Raw genomic sequence first — 22012 nt, forward strand, 5'->3', positions numbered from 1 at the left:
CTTTTAGAAATGTGAAAAATAAAATATTTCGGCTCATCGAAAAAGCTACCGATTGGGCACCCTGGCTCTATTCTATGCTGCGATTTGGCAGAGGCCAAATGGACAGTGTTGTATAATCTGCGCGGATCCCAAATTCCAAAGAGAAGGCTCAATGAAAGACCAGCGGCCAGCCAATCATCGCGACGCCTGCGGAGTTGATCCGGAAGAGAGGCTGTCCAAGGGACCAATGAATACGGGAATCCGAGAGAGGGGGCGGAGCCTGGGTTGTGCAGAAGTGGACAGCTCCTCTCGTCGATCCGAAACGGTCTCGCTATGACGGCGCACGGCTTAGCGTTGCCGATGGTCCTCTTCTCCATCTTCTGGGGGCTCGTGGGTTTTGCGGGTCCGTGGCTGGTGCCGAAGGGGCCCAATCGCGGGTGAGGCTTTTTTCCGCCCTATTTCTTCCTCGCTTTCCCATTCACACCATTTCAATTCATTCTAAGCTATTGACGCCCCAGGATGGATGGAGCGTCAATAGCTTAGGAAAATGTAGGAATAGGAAAACGTTCAAGACCCCGAAGCCGTTGATGTAGCTCGGTGTTTCTCAACCTTTGAGGATCTGTACATTTCAACTTCCAAAATTCTCCATCCAGCAAGTCCAGACATTGCCAAGGTTGAGAAATACTGATCTAGCTGCTTCCCCCACCCCCTGTGCCCTCTAGCCTGCTTTCCCCAATGCCCTCTTATGTTGAGACTCCTGAATCCCCAGCCAAGGATAGGACAAGACAAGAGACATAAGTGACATGTCTGTTTTCAGAAACTGTGCCATCACAGATCAGGTGCTCTGTGTAGAATAGGGTGTATCATTTCACCAAAGGGAAGTGGGGGTAAGTGTTGATTTATGCTCCTTGATTTTGCAATAGATAATCAACTGCCAAAAGGCTTAGCTAGATCATCTGGTAGGATTCTGTTACATGATGTAGATTCAAAAGAATAATAGCTTACAGTACAATTACTTTATGTGTACAGCAGCCTAGTATGTAATTCTTGATTCTGTCACCCTGAAATTTCTTTATATGTTTCTCTAACTTTTTTTCTTTTTTCTTTAGAGTGATTATTACCATGCTGGTGACAACTGCTGTTTGTTGTTATCTTTTGTAAGTAAATTATGGGAATGAGGTAGCTGGGGCTGTTTCTAAAAAAAAAGACATATGCTTTTCTAGCTGGGGATGATATAGCAATATAATCCCAATTCCTCCTTTCTGGGAAAATAAAGGTAATCTGAGATAAAAGAGGCTATATTAAGATACTCCATTCTTAGCATGCTGTAGGATGATGTTATTCTGCTGTGCCACTGGAACAATGCAAACATTTGTTTGTTATTTATATGCAATGTAAATAACAATGTAATTCTTTCAATGTAATTTCACCAAACATCTTTTCTCATATTTCTCATAAACATAACTCAGTTTTATGATACTTGTAACATAATTCCTTTCACCCTCTTCCAAATAGCTTCCATACCTTCTATCCTATGTTCTCTTCCCATTAATTCCATTGGGTTATTATTCTATTTTCTAACACTTTTTCATTCAAAACATTTGTACAGTATCTTCGTTTTAGAAGTTCCTTTTGCTCTCACTAATGTCTTTCACTTCTTTATGTGTTTTTTCTTAATTTCCTCTTGACACTACTTACTAATTGAATTACATTCAGAGTCTCATTTCACCCTTGTATTCTTTACTAAGTCTTATCTTTCATAATAAACAATTATACATAATTTTAAATTAATTTCTTTGCTCTTAGTTGTGACTCTGTATACAGGGATTTTATTTTATTTTTCTTGCAGTTGGCTTTTAGCAATTCTTTCTCAAGCCAATCCACTCTTTGGCCCTCAGCTAAAGAATGATACCATCTGGTATGTGCTCTTTCAGTGGGAATGATCAGGGCTGTTACAGACCGATTTAATAGGTATGTATCCACCTATTCATGCTCATAAAAACATAGAAGTGACTAGCTTCTTGTTGGTTGTAATCAACTAACTGGAAAGAAAAAAGGATTGACTGCATTATTATTTTCAAGAGATCATGAGTTTGACTCTTTACTTGTCCTGGGCCAGCGCTGCTATGACCAAAATTTATGAATCCAACAAGCTGTTATTCTTTATGTCTGTGTAAGGCAGAGAAGGGAAGTGGTTTAAAGTTCTAAGACAGGTTCTCTCTTTTGGGAAAGTTCACCAATGATAATCTTTCTGTTTCAGGCTTCACCCATGCCCTTTCCAGTTGAAAGTGTGATGGATCTTTTACAACCCATTTCCACCGTAGTGACTATCCCCTGCCTTCCAATTTTAACTGATACTTTGGCATATATCATCTTAAATGTTTTTATTAAGCACCCTCCCTTCGTAATTGCAGTAAAGTAATTGCAGTAAAGTAAGTCGTACAGTACAATAAGTGGTTATACTCTTGAGATTGAATTACAGTTGATAAGAACTTTGCAACATCCTCCTGAATATGAGAAATTTTTCTCCATTTCAAATGACATGGTAGATGTGTAGGTTTCTCTGCATCTTGATCTTTGCATACAAAGGTTCTTCTGTCAGAGTGTATTAGCCTAGACATTTCTAATTGTCCATGTAACTACCAGTTGTAAATATAAATATAAACTTGTATTGTGAAAATTAAAGTACCGTTTGTGATCTACTGTTGGTGGGGACCTATTGGTTGAGTTTATCTACAATGTAACTGCTCATATTACTTGTATCATTTTAAAGAACAGTTTTACCAAAATCAAATTTTGGGTGGGGATTTTGTTGCCAAGGTTGATTTCAGTCTATAGACTCATGACTGATAACCAGTTTAGTCTGGTTAAGGCACTAGGCTAGAAGCCAGGACACTATGAATTTAGCATTGCCTTACACATGAAAGCTGACTGGGTGACTTTGGGTGACTCACTCTTTCTCTCTTTAACTCATTTTAGAGGGTTGTTATTGTGGGGAAAACAGAAGAAAGGAGTATTATGTCTTCATTACCTTAAGTTGTTTATAATAATAAAGGCAGGATATAAAATAAATAAATAAATAAGTGAAGCCAATACTTTCAAAACTAGAAATGGAAAATGCAAGCCATGCAGGAGTTTATTCCATGCAAGCATTCAAACTTTTTAAAATATATATTTTTTCCTTTAGATCTTCAACCAAGTAAAAAGGCACATGAGGCATAATGGCTTGTGCAGCCCCTTGGGCTATAGGAAAAGAAACATCAAATATGGCCTCAAGAAACTTTGATTACATAGCTCAGTGTACTTTATTGCTAAAATTCACTGGATTTCAAGTATTCAAACAAATACATTATGAAATGTAGATCACCGTTAATTTAGACAGTTGCTGTTGAAAGAAGTTCAGTTATCCAGAATGGTTTGTATTTCAAGATAGTTTTCTGCTATACAGATAGTCCTCAAGGTACGACCCTAATGGAGCCTGCCCATTAGGGTCGTAAGTCAAAAAATTCTTCAAATGAATCAGACTCAATTTTACAAATTTTTAAAATCAAATTCGTTAACTGAATCAAATGGGTTGTTAAATGAACGAAATCTGACTATTTCCTGCATCAATTGATCACTGCCATTGTTAACTGAACTGAGAGGCTTTCTCCGCTGCTGCCAGCTGCCCATCAGCTGTTGCCGGTGCAGCCTTCAGCTCAGAAACTAAACTGCTTCCAAGCAGGCTCCCAGAGCTCTCTGCTTGCAGTTGCTTTTTAAAGACAGCTCAAGTATCTCCAGGCAGCAGGTGGGGTGGGGTGAGGTATTACAAAACTCTCAGCTTAAGTTGCTTTCACCCTTAACCACAGATGTACTATTTTGGCTACACTATTAGAGACATGAAGTCATAATAACCTCTGTAGCAAAAAGACATTCAATGTTTTCATGGTTGGCTCTAAAAATTGATGTATAGAGCAGTAAAGCAAAAAATGTCTCGATCTCTATCAAATCCACATCGCGCAGGTCACTTTTTGTTTCTTCATCCTTGAAGTTCAATCTTTCTTCTCTAATTTTTCCATTGGTCCACAGAATGATGGCACTAATAATTTCTTTAGAAAATTATCATTTCCAAATCCAATTCCAATTCCAGGTAGGTGAATTGCCGAGATTTCTAGCTGCTGACCATAGTCCAGGTAATTACACAACAATATTGTGACTAGCATTTCTGGATCTATTGCTTCCAAAAGGTGCAGAAGACCATTTGAATTTGTTCTTGCTATATAAATTATTGCACGATGAAGATTGCACCTGGTCATCATTTCATTGGGAGATTCATCATCACTGTCAGAATCTCTGCCAGTGGCTGGTTCCTTATCGTCCATTGCAAATTTTTTGTCACAATCTGATTCCACTTCACTCAGATAGCTCTGTTTCTCCATACCATTTTAGAACAATATTTTCAAAGTTTGCATCACCAAATCGCACTCTTTTTGGTGGAAAAATTTGCCCCGACATTATAAAAAAAATGTTAACAAAGATCTGTGGTCAAAATGACCAAAACTCAAATTCAAATGGCTCTACAGAAAACACCAAATAACTGACGCAAGTGCATACACTGCATACACTCCTATTGGTGGGAAAACAAGAACTATTCACAACTGGAATGGTCCATTTCTAAAAATAGGGGTGTTCCAGACATTTTGGAAAACTGTTGCAGTCACTATGGCTGAAGGCCTTTGATTATGGGTTAAAATAAAAAATCACTTGCCCCTGCTAAGCTCAAATCTATCCAGACAGGCAAGGACTTTTTAAAAAATTGCTAGTCAATTCAAGCCCCTCTAGACAGCCAGCTAAATTGGGATTTTTTTTGGGGGGGGTTGTTTCTGATAAATGCCTATTCAGTCTCTTCTTAAAAGCCTCCAGTGATGGGGCATCCACAACTTCTGGAGTCAATTTAAATTTAAAACCTCTTTTAAAAAAAACACTGCCTCTGATCAGCACAAGCCTCTCCAGGTAGCATCAAAAAAACAAAAACAAACTCAGCACTGGTTGCAAAATAACTGCAACTTGTTTGGCCATGTGACCAGGGAGAAAAAACAAACCTTGCCAGTTTCAGGAAATTGCATGTCATAATGCAGAACGGCAATGGGAAGCCAGTTTAAAATGGCTACCGCTGCAGCAGTGATTGAATCCAAGTCACATAGCTACAGAGGCTTCTTTTTAGAATATCTTTCCTGAATAAATTTGTTCTTGGGAAAATTCACTAAATGCACGGTCGTACCTGGGGGATTACCTGTACTAGAAATAGATGAAATGCCCAAGGAAGGAGCATCCCCAACGAGCCATCCTTCATCATGCATGTAATTCTGACAGAATCTCCATGCTCTCTATGTGCAAAATTCAATTCCTTGAAAACCATAAGTGGGAAAAAGAAGGCAGAATGTAGCAACCAATTATAGCTTCTTTTTCTTCTGGTTTTAAGAGTGTTTTTTTGTCCAATGGATCCTACATTTTAAAACATTGTCCTCTCTCAGCCACTGGTACAAGAAGCAGCCTCTATTCAAAACAGAAGGCAAGCACCAGTATGAGTCCTTCACTTTCCTTTGCAGAAGATCCCTCAAAAAAGCTGCTTGGTCCAGCAAATATCCTGTGGCAAGTTCTCCCACCCACCTTTTCCTGAGCAGATAGTTTTCTTTGGTCATTTGCCTTGATACTGTTTCCAATTCCAACAGGGATGGAAGTGAACCTTTGGTCCTTGCCCTGTAACACCTGCAACATGATTGCCTATCCCAGCTAGGAACTTCAGACACAATCTGAAGTCCCCTGGCAGCCACGGCCCTTGGGATAGAATAATATTGAGCAGCCACTCTAAGGCTAACAAGGAGTGCTATAGGGGGGTGGGGGAAGAGAATCACAGCTTTTGGCCCATTAAAAACCAGTGCCAATAAGGAAACACTGAATAGTCACTGCAACAGTCCTGATAGCATCCTTTTGTCAGGAGCCTTCTTTCTGAGCTGACAGTGGTACAACTTCTTCTAGCCACAGCAGATCAAGGGGTGCTGACTGCAATGGCTGATGGTGGATACGGCGCAGACGGAGAAGGTAGAGCCCAATTGCAAGTGTCACCACAAGAATACACCCAAAAAACAGATAATGATTGTAGACAAAGGAAAGATGGAACCAAGAGTTGTGTGACTGATGGAAGCTCTCCCGTTGGATGTCCCTGAAACAGAACAAAAATTGGCTGTTATACTTCTTGTATATCACATTCTTCCTAGTCCTTAGAGTGTTATATGTAAACCCTCTCCCCCCGCCCCTCAATTTTTTTCATTTCAATAGCCTTGAGAGATTAGGAAGCAACAGGCCCAAAGTCTACTCTTATGGTTTATAGCTAAATAGGGATTTAAAACTGAGGTTTAATAGTTTCTTTAATCATACATTATCCTGTACCTGCTAATGTGTGATGTTGTTTAATGGGAATTTTGACACTATTTAGTTATAGTGTCTTTTATTTCACGAGAGGTGCAAGGACTGTGACATAGAGCAGTGTTTCCCAACCTTGGTGACTTTAAGTCCTGTGGACTTCAACTCCCAGAATCCCCCAGCCAGCATAGCTGGCTGGGGAATTCTGGGAGTTGAAGTCCACAGGACTTAAAGTCACCAAGGTTGGGAAACACTGACATAGAGCTCCCACTCATCTTTCTTGTGATAAGGCTCCCTTCCATATATTGTATCACCTGCCTTCCCAGAGGCGTAAACTCTTTAAGGGCTCATTCAATGGAAGATTACACTCCTACCTAACCTCCACATCAGTTCATATATTTTAGTTTGACCTGAAAGTCAAGGGACAGGATCTCAGCTACCAAAAATTGAAGGTAAATAAACCTTCAAATAAAGAAAATTTAAGTCCTAGATACCTAAAAGATTTGGCTTGTGTTAGTTCAAATCTCACAAACAATTTATGAAAGGGAAATATCTCCTAAAACTCTTCTTCCAAAAGGCTGATGTTGGCGTTCCCAAGATGACTCCTAGAGAAAAACTCGCAAAATTCAGGAAATAACATCCTATAATACCTGAGAGGTAAAAAGCGGGTTTTATAAAGAATGGCTCCCAATGTCCATTGCACTTCTCGGTCATATAACAACTGCACTGTACGCAAGCTAGAGTAATCTTTAGGGAAATGGAATCCTTCATGCAGAACCTGGTGCATCCAAGCTGACTTGAAGCATTGATACCTGCAAACAGAACATATTAGTTTCATTACAAAGATGCAGATCTGGACTCATTTTAGTAATTTCTAATTTCTTGTCCCAGCATCGCAAACAAAGGACTATAGATTTAATACGTCTTCTACCCCCAGGTCTTCTCCTGCAAGAGGTAAGAATGGCTCCTTACTTAACACGGTGGAGGTCCGCATGTGGTGAGTAAAGCTTGTCTTGGAATCTCTGTAGCAATACTGACCAGCTCAGGCTACAATAATCCTGGAGGGTAGTAAAGCAAAGGGAGATTAGTGTAAAAAATAAAGAGATACACAGAAAATTATCAAGGCAAAAGTCATACTCACTTGGGCAGCACGTGTGAATGTATTGCTTAGATAAGTTCCTCCTAGACGCAGCACATCATCAGTGCAGTAGTAGAATTCTGAGAACCCATAGAATTCACTGTTCTTAAAATCAATAGTTGCCTGATAGGAATTGCTCAAAGAACTTCCACTGCTGTTGTCTCCAGCCAATAGGGGGCGCAGTTGTTCTGCACAGCTCCTCCAATCACCTTGACCCCTGACATGCATTGCCTGCCCATCTTTATCCACAACATCCTCTAGTCCCATTGGCAGGCACGGGTCTAAGACTGGCACTTCAGAATTTAAACCTATTTGTACACTGTGCAACCTACAACAAATAAATGAATAAATAAATATATCTGTAAAAATTAAGACAGCATTCCAAATTCATGGCACCAACCAGGTCAGAACACTAATTTTTCCCTTTGCCTCATTCAGGTACCCAGTTTGTTACTTCCCAGATTTTCCCTAAAACAAATAAACACTCACACACAAACATACACATCTTAATAACAGACACCTGAAAGTTGAGACTATAACAATCAACAACAGCATATAAGCTGACTTCCAGAGGCATAATCACCTATGGCAGCAATAGGAGTACTCTCTTCAGAGCTTCCTTGCTGTTCAGCACAATAGGGCTGTTTTGGATTTTCATTAGTTTTTATACTTTGTGATATAAACCACTAGGAGTCACAATTTTAAGTTCAGTAGTACAGAAGCACATTCAATCAATCAATCATTATGACCTGGCTAAGACAGAAACAGCCAAGATCTGATCCTTAATTGCAGATTGAAGAACAATATGGACTGTTTTGGGCATATTGCATTACAGTACATAAACCGTACATTGTGATTTTTTTATTAAAGACTTTCCTACAATTTCCCTAGAAGAGTGGATGGATTGCAAGGCACTTTTTAAAATGTAGCAAGGTTTAGTCATGAAATCTTAAGAGACACATTGAGAGTCTTCACTGAGAGAACATTCTCAATTTACTTTTTCTATATCAAATACTCTGAATTAGTTTGCATCATTCCTGCAGTGTGATTCCAATATTGATTTGGAAAAATGTAGCAGGAAAAGAGGAAATTGTTCAATAGGAAAACATAGGGCAGTAGTATTTTTTAAAATCTTTACAGAGAAAGACAGAATAAGTCTCCTGATTAAGTGTTGACTAAGTATGTTGTTGTTAGTTGCGAAGTTGCGTCCGACCCATTGCAACCCAATGGACAATGTTCCTCCAGGCTTTCCTGTCCTCTACCATCTCTGGAGTCCCATTTAGGCTCACACCTATTGCTTTGGTGACTCCATCCAGTCACCTCATTCTCTGCCGTTCCCTTCTTTTGCCCTCAATCTTTCCCAGCATTAGGCTCTTCTACAGTGAGTCCTTCCTTCTCATTAGGTGGCCAAAGTATTTGAGTTTCATCTTCAGGATCTGGTCTTCTAAAGAGCAAGTAGGGTTGATCTCCTCTAGAACTAACTGGTTTGATTGTTTTCTCCAGCACCACAGTTCAAAAGCTTCAATTCTTTGGCGCTCAGCCTTCCTTATGGTTCAACTTTCACAGCCATGCATTGCAACTGGGAAAACCATAGCCTTGACTGCACACATTTTGTTGGCAGGCTGATATCTCTGCTTTTTAGTATGCTGTCTAGATTTGCCATAGCTTTTTTCCCCAGGAGCAAGTATCTTTTAATTTCTTGGCTGTAGTCACCATCTGTGGTAATCTTGGAGCCCAGGAAAATAAAATCTGTCATTATCTACATTACAGTGGTGGGTTTCAAAAATTGTTGGAACCTACTCTGTGGGTGTGGCCTCCTTTGTGGGAGTGGCTTGCCATCCATGTGACCGGATGGGAGTGGCTTGCCGCCCATGTGACCAGATATGAAATTATGAATTAGTAAGAATATGATGTAAACTTGTTTTTTAAAAGGCATCTTTGGTTTGCGTTAAAACAACTTCAACACACGCAATGTTCTGATTGCACCACAAACGCAGTAGTCATCCTTACCTTTCACAGAGGCACTGAGTTTTATAAATAGGAGCATGATAGTGTAGAATAATCACATCCAAGGACCCTTTCTCTTATCCCCTGTCATGAAATTCTGAGGGGTTTTTTGCTTTTTTCTTTTAAGAAAGAAGCATTCTTCATTATTAGGCCCCATTGTCTTTAAAGAAGCCAACAGTTGCCATGAGTCAAATGAAAAACAAAGTGGAAAAACGGGGCCTAACAAGGGGAATGAAAATAACGAGACAAAAGTAAAGAAAGGGCTTTTCTAAATATTACTACCAACTAAGAAGAGATAGTATGTCAGGTGCAATCATTTTCCTAGGGAGGACTTCCATCCTTAAATAGAAGTGGGCAAAAAGACACCACCCAGGAACAAGTACAAACTGAAAAAGAAGTAACGTAGGGGATAAAGAAAGAGAGAAATGTAGTTGCTTCTTGGAGATAATGGGTAAACTTGGTAAGCCCCCTTTGTGGGCGGCCACTCCTAGCCGCTTGTGCCCGGCCCTGAGGCTGAGGTGAAGCCCCAAAGCCCCCGCCGCCGCCGGAATATCTGCTGCCGCCTCCTCCTCCTCCAACAGCACTGCCGGATTTGCCGCCTGACACTGCGGATGAGGTGAAGCTGCCAAAGTTCCCGCCGGCACCCCCACCCGTGGCAGCGACACCTCCCTCTCCGCTCGGAGCACCTGAGCTGGGCCCAGCGTTACCCCTGCCGCTGTCTCCTCCTCCTCCGCCATGCTTTTGAGGAGTCATGAGGCCTTTTTTTCCTGCTCCCGCCCCCTCCACCGCCTTCCTACTGGCTCCCGTGGCAGCAGATATTCCGGTGGCAGTGGGGGCTTTGGGGCTTCACCTCAGCCGCAGCGCCAGGCACAAGCGGCTAGGACTGGCTGCCCACAAAGGACTTCCCCGGGCTTGCTTTGCTGAAAACGGGGCGACTGGCACTACTTTGAGCAGCCCCGGCTGGCGCAAACTACCGTCAGTCACCCAGTGCTCAACGAAACAAGTCTGGGGAGGGGTCCTTTACGGGTGGCCAGTTCTAGCTGCACCTTAGAGGGGGCATTCCCAGAAGTTAATTACTTCCGGGTTCACCGACCAACCGGTCCACAAGGACCGGCAAGGACCGGTAGGAACCCACCCCTGCTATATTACTTCCCCATCTATACGCCAAGAATTGAGAGGGCCAGATGTCATGACCTTAGTTTTCTTAATGTTGAATTTGATTAAGTATCCCCCATGCCAAAAGCCCCTTTTTCTGTGTATATAACTATAATTGGATTCTGTGCAGTTTGCACCTTCTCTTCATTGACACCTTGTAGTTCCTCAACCCCATTTTGGGATTTCCTTGGTATGGAGAACAGAAAGTTCAACTGCTAATCCTAGGAAACCTTATGATGAAGAAGAAATGCCTTGGAAATTCATTTTAGCAGAACAAGGATACCTGTTGTGAGCGATGGTCTGATTCAGCACCAGTTCTTCATATCGTTGCCGAGCAAAGTTTCCTCCAAAGCCCAAGAAAGTATTGACATAGACTCGATACACATGTTTTGTGTGTTGCACATCACATCCCAAGTTGAAGTCCGCAAGCAAACTTCTGGCAGCTTCCTCCTAGAAGGGAAAGAAAAGTGTTAAAAAGCTAAACCTAGCTGAGCCCCCCCTCCCCATTTCAAACCCTCCCTAGTCAAGAGATGTACCTGCTGTGGGGAAGAAAAGGAGGCTGAGCTTGGCACCTCATAGGCTATTTGCAGGGAAGCACCTCCCATGTCAAGGATCCCAACTGTTCTTTTTCGGACCATGGGCTCTTCTTGACCTGACAGGGTCACAGAAATCAGTGCATCTTCCTCTGCAGCTCAGGTAGAAAAAAGAGAGAGAGCATAAATTACTCACTGTACAAAAAAAGAAAATAGGGGAAGAAAATGGAAAAAGAATTTATGGCTTTCACTTTATTTGTGTATCTGTTCTATTGAAGGATAGTCTCAAAAGGGAATAAATGAGATAGGTGTCAGGCCTGCAGCTATCTTTTCTTTTGGATCTTTGGCCTGTCATAATTCCTATAATTCTACTATGCATTTTGTATTGTGGGAAAATGGGAGGGGGGATTGTATGGAGTTTGATGATATACAGCCATAACAAAATTCTTTCTAGAAAGCCAAGCTCATCCTTTGTCTTTGCACCTCTGCACCAGACTGGAACTAGATGGGTGGAAGCTGCCAGCATGGCAATTGATGATTGGACCATGTGATGGACTTGTGGGTGTGGGGGCAAGATCTTGAACTTTCAACTGGGTGGGAAAACCAGGAAGCCTTCAGATTTGGGTTTTCCCAAATGTGCCAATGTGGCTCTCTTAATAAATTGGAACTTTGAGCAATACTTTGCCTTGATCTCTGATTTAATTTTGGGTGCTGTTTGGAATCCTGACAATAGGCCAGCCATTTCTTTTCTCCTGCTAGGAATGAAGAAGAACATAGAATTCCCTCCTTCATTTGTCAATGAGAAAGAGGCATCCACTCACTGGGCCCCATATTTCAACAGACCTTTCTTTAAATCTCACCTTCCGCATGATCAAATCTACCTAGGACGAAGTTGATGCCTATCCAAGCATAGACACCTGCAAGAGAAAAAACACAAAATGCAACATCAGACCCACCGAAGAAGCAGAGAAGCTTCGGTGCTCCAACACCATTTCTGTACAGCTTTTAAAAAAGAACCCCCTTATAGGGGCAGGTACATCAACAGCAGGTGGAGCAGCATGCTGACCTCCACTATTCATAAATCCCTAAAACAAGGCAAGTCATAGAACAGTTCACGTTGGGCCAGAAAGCAATTCGCCAAGACCAAATTCACCTACTAATTCCAGCCAAATCTGGTTTCACTATATACATACACCTTCAGTCTGTCTTTTCTATTGCATCACTCTGAAACACGAAGAGATTAAACTCGGATCCGTACCTTCTTGTTTCCCTGAAATCACTTCTGCCTGAGATTCCGAGAAGAGGAAGTCATAATCCAAGGGTATGTCCTTCACCAAGTCCCCCAGGATGGCCTCCTGCTGCCTGCAAAGATCCATAAGCAAGTGAGGAATATTTCCTCCTAACATATTTACCCACCCTGCTCTGTTTACCTTTCCAGAGAGCATAGCAGGTTCCCCCATCAATTTGAAAACCTGTCTCTTTACTCGTTGGTGCAAGAATGCAACCTTTTTCTATTGGAACAGTTTTCAGTTCTAAGTTTGCAAATCTTTGAGCTTTAATATAGAGCTATAAAGAAATTGAGTCAGGGTAGTGATAGAAATGGAGTTCCACTAATTATATCTAAAAGAAGCAAACAGAGTTGCTTTACAAAATAGGGGAAAGAAGGGATAGCTAAATCCCTATGGAAAATTTGTCACACAAGAGTTCTGCACTTTGAGAAATCTTCCCTATTCACTCCCCATCTACTAGCCCAGTACTTCCTGCTTTTAAGCCCCCCAAAGGCAGGGATCAAGTATAAGAAAGTTGTTGATCACTCACTTGTCAGGCAATAGCCTCATGCCTGCGGTACACATAATGTAGAGTGGTGTCTCTTTGTGCTTGACTTTGGGTACATAGGCAGCAGCAAAGGTGAGCAGTGGCTTCATATACTCATTAGCCTTCTCTGGAGTTTTTGCCAGTGTAGAGATCCCTATTCAAGAAAAGAATTGTCTCTTTAGTCTCCTTTACCTAGATCAAATAACTTCGATATACCAGATGGCCTTATAACAGAAGTTCAGATAACAGTATTTTTAATACCACACTCTCTTAAAGTATGAACAAATCTAAAAATATATTTGTACTCCCTAATAATGGATACACACACACACACACACACAGAGATATAACCAAACAAATGTATAAATTTGCAGGTGATAAAAAAATATCCATTTAAACTACAGGTATTAACATATCTGCTCTAACAAAAGTGCTATTTTTATTCCATTCTGTTCCCTTTCATTTGATTAAAAATATAAAATTGATTTTTTAAATTTTCATTAAAAAAGCCTTAAATAAAATAAGGTAGTTATATTTATATCTGTTATATCTTAATAAGGATGGGCTCTCCAAATTTCAACTTAAACACATTTTTATTAAACCATAAAAATAGAAAATATTAATGTAAATTATAAAGTTTTAAAATAGCTTTTTAAAAATGTAGTCTTTTAAGCATATTAATTTACTGTACAATTTACTCAAGAAATATTTAAGACATGGAAGCTGTATATGGATCTTTTAACACTGAAACTCTTATACCAGTTTATCTTTATTTTTTAAAAAGTAATGAAACAATATATTGGTTGAGAAGGAAAAAAAGAGACCATATCATATAATAGATACATTTTATTCCATTATCTAAAGTTGAAATTTAAATTAGCAGTTTAATTAAATTAGTTAAATTGGACAGGTATTTTGAAAACCGAAGTTTTTATCCAATTGTTATCTAGTATGTGTATAATTAACATATATAATTTATAATACTAATTATTATGAAATAGGCTGAAACTGAACCTTAGCAAGATGGAGCTGCAGATTTGTTCATACTTTAAGAGAGTGTGGTATTATGCTAATCATATTCTTCCTTCAAATGTTTACACTGCATTGAATTGAATTTGTGAAACATTTTAGTTTGTACTGGTGTTTAGAATTTAAAAAAAAACAGAACAGATTAAAAATGAGGTCGCATCAACATTATCTCTTGCCAAAGTACAGATGTACACCAGCATGTCAAGGATAACTGTGGGATCTGTCACCTGCTTTTCATGGATGTCTGCCTACTGTAACAGAAAGCAATTAGAACATTCCAAACCTGGTTTGATCTTCTTGACCACAGGTTCACTGCTGTGATCTCGCATTTGCCGGATGTCAAGTAAGTGATGAGGATTCCCATTGTGTGGTGGCCAATAATACACAAAGACCCGGGAACCACTGCTCCCACAGTCAACAACCACCCCGTAACTCAGAGCTGGATCCTTTGTGTCTGTTGCCTCCAAGGCGCGATAACGTGCTAAATACCTGCAAGTGGAAAAGTGATTTAGCATTGCGTGAAAATATGTAAGAGTAAATTTGCAGCACCGAAAACAAGCTGACTTTTCATAGAAGATTTTTTTGGAATTAGGCCCCTGTCTGTAGCTTCTAGCCCACCTCCCCCACCCACCCCATTCTGGAAAGCATTATTTGTTTTATCTTAACAGGTCTCATTCCAACCCAATGCTCCATTTACCTACCTTTCAAACTGCCTATCATGAGAATCAGTTTTCCAGTGCCACGGATTTTTAACTGCCACGATCAGTAGAAGAAAGACTGCAAACAACAGGAGTACCAAGGCCAAACGCTGACGGAGACAAAGGCTCACTGAAGGCACAGTGAAGTGCCAAGATGCTGGACACAGGCAGGAAAAACTGATCCTGGAAAAAGAAAAAGCAGTTTTTTCAAAGACTGGAGCATAGTCTCAACCACTGTTGCTTATAAGTACAATGCTTTTAGCAATATTTCTCAAATTTGACAAGTTTAAGCTACATGGACTTCAACTCCTAGAATTCCTCAGTGAGCTATCTGGAGTTCTGGGCGTTGAAGTCCACATGTCTTAAACTTGCCAAGGTTGAAAAACACTGGACTATAGTATTAAAAAGCCAAGTGTTGATGTTTCTAATATTCACAAAAAATCAATTTGGCTCAAAGCTATAAGTTTGGAATAGGAGGAAATCTTCCAATGGGGTTGGGAAACAACATAGAATGTAACTGGGAACACACATGAGCTTCACAGATAAATAAGAACATTAATTAATTTAATTAACCACATTTATATGCCGCCCAATAGAAATAAAGGCAGATACTTATCCATCATGCAATACAATGTTCCCTCTAATTTTTTTTCAGTGTGTGCAGAAAAGTATAGTGTTTGAGCGGCACATTTTCATGCCTGAGCACCTAAAAAATTTTCACAGATGTTTCACAGAGCAATTGATTTATAGGATCTGAATTGGAATGGAGAAAAATGATTGTGTGTGTGTGTGTGTGTGTGTGTGTGTTTGAGTGAGCGAGGGATCCGGTAAGGGAACTGCGCCTATTTAGAAAAGAAGGTAAATTATTGCAAACATAATCAGTCGAAGATAAGTATGGGGACTTAAGGTTTGTTGGGCAGTAGAGGGGAAGGGGGAGAGAGAGAAAGGGATAAAAGAGTAGGAAAAAAGGGGGGGAAGAAAAAGTGGCGGAAGAGTGGGAAAGAAGGAGAGAGAGAGAGACAAAGAGAAAGAGGGTGAGAGAGACAGAAAGAGACAAAGAGGAGAGAGAAGGGAGAAGGAGAGAGATGACACAAGAATGGAAAAGAAGGAGAGAGAAAGAAAAGAGAGACAAAGAAAAAGAAGATAAGAGAGACAGAGAGAGAAGAGAGTAAGAGGAAAGAGTAAGAGAGAACATCTCATTTCTTCCCTGAGGTGCAAATATTCTCTTTGATTGGTAATTTTATTTGTCCATTTACTATCCAATACTCTCATTTCTCCTTAAGTTCATCAAGAATTCCCTTCTTTTCACTGAATTTATCACAATTCCTTGAGAACAACTTTTTCAGCATAGCTTTACAGCTATTTAAAATATATACTAATTTAGGTCTGGTTTTCAGAACATTAGTCTACTATTTATAAGTCATTAAGTGCAAAGAAACAATTCAGAAAGTTGACTTCCCTTTTTGTAATTGCCTATTGCCTACTCAATTTTCTACCTACATTTTTGATAACTGATATTCACTGTTGGCCCAAGAAGCCCATCACAGAAAGAAACCCTCCCTATAAACTTTGTTGAGTTTCCATGGAATGAAGTTTGATCTTTTTCTCAACCATACAGTAGCATATTCTTTCTAAGGAGGATATAATCAAGATAGTCCATAATTGCCTATCAATCTAACAGTATGGCATTGACAATCTCTTTATATTTCAACTCTAACTCTTTCAGTCTCAAAGAAGTATAGGCTATGTAGCCATTTCTGGTTCCTAATTTTTAAATGCCCTTGCCAACATCTCATACCAGTCAGAAAGTTATTTTAATATTTTAGTTACTACCTTGTTTATTCAGTTTCAGTTTCTAGATTGTTTCCTGAAGTTGACATCTTCAAAAAACAAATATAAATATTGACATGGCCAAAGGGAAATGGCTGGTTTTTGGTGACTTCAAAATGAAGAACGGTTAAGCAGATGGCACTCAATATTTGTTTATTTTGAATTAACACAGAACAGTTTTCCCAGTCTGGTGCCTTTCAGATGTTTGAATTACTCTGCCCCTGGTGATGCTGGCAGGAATTTTTTTTTTTCATTTTTCATTTTATTAAGCATTTATAGGCCGCCCTTTTCCCTGAGGGGACTCAGGGCGGCTTACAATAATAGGGGAGGGGAGTGCAGGACAAAACACAAAAAGAAAATGTGAGTAAAAATAATTGGCAGTAAAAAACCCAACATTCATTCAACATTCGGGAGGGGCGAGAGTAAAGTCTTATCCCCAGGCCTGACGGGATAGCCAGATCTTGAGGGCTGTGTGGAAGGCCTGGATTGTGGTGAGGGTGCGGATCTCCACGGGGAGATTGTTCCATAGCGTCGGGGCTGCAACTGAGAAGGCTCTCCTCCGCGTAGTCGCCAGTCGGCACTGACTGGCGGATGGAATTCGGAGGAGGCCTACTCTATGCGATCTGATGGGACGGAGGGAGGTAATTGGCAGAAGGCGGTCTCTCAAATAGCCAGATCCACTACCATGGAGCGCTTTATGGATGGTAAGTAGGACCTTGAAGTGCACCCGGAGATCAACAGGTAGCCAGCGCAGCTCACGGAGGATCGGTGTAATGTGGGCGAACCGTGGTGCGCCCACAATCACTCGCGCGGCTGCATTTTGGACTAGCTGAAGTCGCCGGATGCTCTTCAAGGGCAGCCCCATGTAGAGCACATTACAGTATTCCAGCCTAGAGATCACAAGGGCTCGAGTGACTGTTGTGAGGGCCTCCCGGTTCAGGTAGGGCCGCAACTGGCGCACCAGGCGAACCTGGGCAAATGCCCCCCTGGTCACAGCTGACAAGTGATGGTCAAAACTCAGCTGTGGGTCCAGGAGGACTCCCAAGTTGCGGACCCTGTCTGAGGGGTATAAATTTTGACCCCCCCAGCCTGAGTGGTGGAACGTCGGCCAAATTGTTGGGAGGAAAACACAACAGCCACTCAGTCTTGTCCGGGTTGAGTACCAGTTTGTTAGCTCTCATCCAGTCTTTAACAGCCTCAAGACCCCGGCTCATCACGTCCACCGCTTCATTGAGTTGGCACGGGGCGGACAGATACAACTGTGTATCGTCCGCGTATTGATGGTATTTTATCCCGTGCCTCCGAATGATCTCGCCCAGCGGTTTCATGTATATGTTAAACAGCAGGGGAGATAAGACCGAACCCTGCGGCACCCCATAAGTTAGGGGCCTCGGGGACGATCTCTGCCCCCCCACTGACACCGACTGCGACCTGTCCGAGAGGTAGGAGGAGAACCACTGCAAAACAGTGCCGCCCACCCCCACCTCCCGCAGTCGTCGCAGAAGGATACCATGGTCGATGGTATCGAAAGCCGCTGAGAGGTCAAGGAGAACCAGGATGGACGCGTGGCCTCCATCTCTGGCTCTCCAGAGATCATCGGTCAATGCGACCAAAGCGGTCTCTGTGCTGTAACTGGGCCTGAAGCCGGACTGGAAGGGGTCAAGATAGTTAGCTTCCTCCAAGGTACGCTGAAGCTGGAAGGCCACCACCTTCTCAACAACCTTCCCCAAGAAGGGGAGGTTGGAGACTGGACGGTAGTTATTAAGAACGGCTGGATCCAAGGACGGTTTCTTCAGGAGGGGTCTCACCACCGCCGCCTTGAGCGCAGTGGGGAAGTACCCCTCCCGAAGAGAGCCGGTAACAACCGCCTGGATCCAGCCTCGTGTCACCTCACTGCTGTTGGCAACCAGCCAGGAGGGACACGGGTCCAGTATACAGGTGGAGGCACTCACAGCTCGCATAGCCTTGTCCACATCCCCAGAGGCAACGTCCTGAAACTCAACCCAGAGATGGTCTGCCAAGTCATTCCCTTGTGTCTCGGCTGGATCTGCGGGAGTGGAGTCCAGGTCCGACCGAAACCGAGCAACTTTGTCCGCCAAGAACTGAACATACTCCTCAGCCCTACCCTGTAAGGGGGGTCCCCCGTCTCCCTCCTATTTAGGAGGGAGCGGGTTATCCTAAACAGGGCGGCTGGGCGGGACTCGGCGGACGCTACCAAGGTGGCAATGTGTGTTCTCTTAGCTGTTCTTAATGCCCGGATGTATTCCTTGGTGCATGCTGTCAAAAGTGCTCGGTTCGGTTCGGACCTATCGGATCTCCACTGGTGCTCTAGGCGTCTCCTCCGGCGCTTTATCTCCCGGAGCTCCTCAGTGAACCAAGGAGGCCTCCGGGAGCCGCTGACCGGAGGGGCCGTAGTGGCGCAATCCGGTCCAGAGACCCTGACGCTGCCGAGTGCCAGGCAGCAGCAAGAGTCTCCGCCGAACTATGGGCGAGGGTATCAGGAATAACCCCAAGCTCCGTCTGGAACCTTACAGGGTCCATAAGTCGCCTGGGGCGGAACCACCTGGTCGGTTCCTCCTCCCTACGGTGGGGGTTTGGCCTCCGGAAGTCTAGCCTCAGTAGGCAGTGGTCTGACCACGACAGGGGTATGATCTCATTACCCCTCAGACCAAGATCACAACTCCACTGCTCCGAGAGGAATACGAGGTCGAGTGTGTGACCCGCTGAATGAGTTGGGCCTCGAATTACCTGGGTCAAGCCCATGGCTGTCATGGAAGCCATGAACTCCTGCGCTCCATCAGAGCGTTCACCAAGCGAAGGCAGATTGAAGTCCCCCAGCACCATAAGCCTAGGGAACTCAACTGCCAGCTCGGCTACTGACTCGAGGAGCGAGGGGAGGGCTGCTGCAACGCAGTTGGGAGGCAGGTACGTTAGCAGCAGACCCACTTGGCCCTTGAGGTCCAGCTTCACCAGTAGGGTCTCACACCCGACAAGCTCCGGAGCAGGGATCCTACGAGGTGCTAAAGACTCCCGGACTACAATAGCCACACCGCCACCCCTTCCCTGGGCTCTCGGCTGATGAAGCACCTGAAATCCGTCTGGGCACATCTCTACGAGGGGGACTCCTCCCTCCGTGCCCAGCCATGTCTCAGTAATACATGTCAGGTCTGCCCCCTCGTCTAAAATTAAGTCCCGGACGAGGGGAGCCTTATGAACAACAGACCTGGCATTTAGCGACAGCAGCCTGAGACCAGGGTCCTGATTACCCGCGCCATCTGACCTTGGAGTGGGACTCCTAGGGCCGGAAGGAGGGATCTCTGTGATGTAGCAAGCCCTCCTTCCCCGGTAATGGCCAGCCCTAAAGTCCCCGCCATATCTGCCTCTCCCTGTTATAATGAGAATTGTAATCGCATACCTCTGAAGGACTCCAAGTTGAGAAAATGTATTCAAAGAGAATGAACTCTTTCTCTCTTTCCTTGGAAAACACAAGCAAAGGATCTCACACAAAATGTGTATAAAGATGGTTGGTGACTTCAAATGTACTTTTTAAAGGTTTGGTGAGGAAAAATCCCAAAAAAAATTTAAAGAGGAAAAAAATGCTTGCACAATTGCACCCATGGAGACATGCATATATACACAACACAGAAACAAACTTAACAAAGTGCTAAGTCTGCCCACCAACACACAAAGACACTCACTCTCTCTCACACTCTCTCCCTCCCCTCTCTCTCCCCCTCTCTCCCCCCTCCCTTCCTCTCCCTCTCTCTCTCCCTCCCTCCCCCCTCTCTCTGTGTGGTTAGTTCTCCAAGATGTTTGGAACAACCTACCAGCCGAGTTCCTTCAAAAACTGTGTGCAAGTGTACCTAGCAGAATTGCTGCTGTTTTGAAAGCAAAGGGTGGTCACACCAAATATTGATTTGATTTAGATTTTTCTTTTGTTCGCTCACTTTGCATTTTGAAAATTGACAAAAATAAACAATCATTATTTATGTTTCTGAAAGCATTCTTTGTTTACAGCATTTTTCACACCTGCCTACAACTTTTGCACAGTACTGTAAATCCTTTGAATAAAGGAAGAAGACTTCAAAGCTTTTGCTTATACCGCAACCCACTGCAATTCCTCCTCTTCCATTGTAGTGAGACTTACCTCTATGCATTCAACTGTAACAAGTGATTTACATCTGCCTCCCTTCCTCCGCCCATTTTTCTGGACTGGATGGCAGCTTTCAGAATTCCCACCAGCAGACAGATAATAATTTTATTTTGATATAGCTAGGTAATGCTGCATTGTACCATATGTCTTCCCTTTTCTCCGGGAATTCTCCAGCTACCTCTGGTCCAGATTTGCATTTCGGAATTGAACAGCAAAGGAGGAAGTTTGTCTCCCACTTTCCACACACACAGGAATCATACAGTCACCTTCTCCGACTGGCAGGCAGGGAATGTGATCTTTGAACCATCCTAGATGCCAACCAGACAGTGCTGGGCCAGTTTATAAGACCCAGGCGATGGGAAAAGAAGCATATTTTCCCCTGAAACTTCGGATATAAGATTATTTCCTCCTCTAACTTACGGGATACCACCGGGTTTTTTTTCCCCCTTAAACGGGCTCAATCAACCATTCTCATGCCGCCTGGGGAGGATGCAGACCTTGCTTCGGGAAGGAAGGAAGGGACGGCTGTAAGGAAGCCATGTGAAGAGGCTCACCGGCCATCATCTCACCTGGCCATATGGTCACCCCCGCTGTCCAGCTTCTGTCAGTGTCCTCTACGGTCTCCAGGAGGTAGTCGCATCTCTCTTGCCTTTCCGCCACAGGATCCCGGAGCTGATAGAGGAGAAAGCCAGGAGGAGGATCCTGTGAGCTCACTGAGTCCCCTACGATTCCTCTCTCTTCCCTCGAAGTACCCGGGCGACTTCGCGCCTCCGAGTCGGAGGATCCCGGGACGGATCCCTCTTCGCCGGCACCCAACGGAGGAACTTACCGCTGCCGCTCTTCCCTCCGTTCAGATCCTGCCGGGGCTCTCTTTCCAGCCACGTCCTCAGGACGAGGGAGCGCGGCAGAGGCGGCCAATGGGGACGAGGCTGGAGTTGACGTAGCGGGCCCAAGGCGGCCGCTTTGAGCGGTTCGGCAGTCACGGCCCCGCCTTCTGCCCTTGTTACCCAATCAGCTCGCACATTCAGAGGGACTTTTCCGTTCCAGAGGCGCAATCCCGAAGCGTCGTTAAGCAACCGTCGTCTCGGGAACGTCACTAACCAATGAGGGCCCGCTCTCGGCTGAGGGCGAGCGTTCCAGTTTCATGGGCTGACGTCACGAGAAGGTTGCCCAATTCGGGGGCCTAAAGGAGACTCTTTCGAAAGTTCAGCTCCATCGGCTTCGCTGTCAGCCGAAATTTGAGAAGCTGGCGAATCCCCGACGAGCCCGCGCT

At 43.3% G+C, this 22012-nt stretch overlaps 2 protein-coding genes across 2 annotated transcripts; one reads left to right on the forward strand and one right to left on the reverse strand.

The window, feature by feature from the left end:
- Positions 1-254: 254 nt before the first annotated feature.
- Positions 255-2685, forward strand: LOC106537848 (V-type proton ATPase subunit e 2-like). The gene is made up of 4 exons (XM_014052116.2): positions 255-416; positions 1089-1136; positions 1829-1950; positions 2240-2685. Exons 1-3 carry the CDS (start codon positions 313-315, stop codon positions 1920-1922), a joined length of 246 nt encoding a protein of 81 aa, XP_013907591.1. The 5' UTR covers positions 255-312; the 3' UTR covers positions 1923-1950; positions 2240-2685.
- Positions 2686-3260: 575 nt separating this feature from the next.
- Positions 3261-22012, reverse strand: ENTPD7 (ectonucleoside triphosphate diphosphohydrolase 7). Its single transcript, XM_014052115.2, has 13 exons — positions 21569-22012; positions 21309-21411; positions 14760-14939; positions 14342-14547; positions 13033-13183; positions 12473-12576; positions 12075-12131; positions 11218-11366; positions 10965-11131; positions 7523-7847; positions 7354-7439; positions 7032-7193; positions 3261-6181 (listed from the first exon to the last, which is right to left on the reverse strand). The coding sequence occupies exons 2-13, from the start codon at positions 21314-21316 to the stop codon at positions 5953-5955; spliced, it is 1824 nt and encodes a 607-aa protein (XP_013907590.2). The 5' UTR covers positions 21317-21411; positions 21569-22012; the 3' UTR covers positions 3261-5952.

The sequence above is a fragment of the Thamnophis sirtalis genome, unplaced genomic scaffold, assembly GCF_051295495.1.
Source record: "Thamnophis sirtalis isolate CommonGarterSnake01/CBP01778 unplaced genomic scaffold, rThaSir2_p1.2 scaffold_11, whole genome shotgun sequence".
Taxonomy (NCBI): Eukaryota; Metazoa; Chordata; class Lepidosauria; order Squamata; family Natricidae; genus Thamnophis; species Thamnophis sirtalis.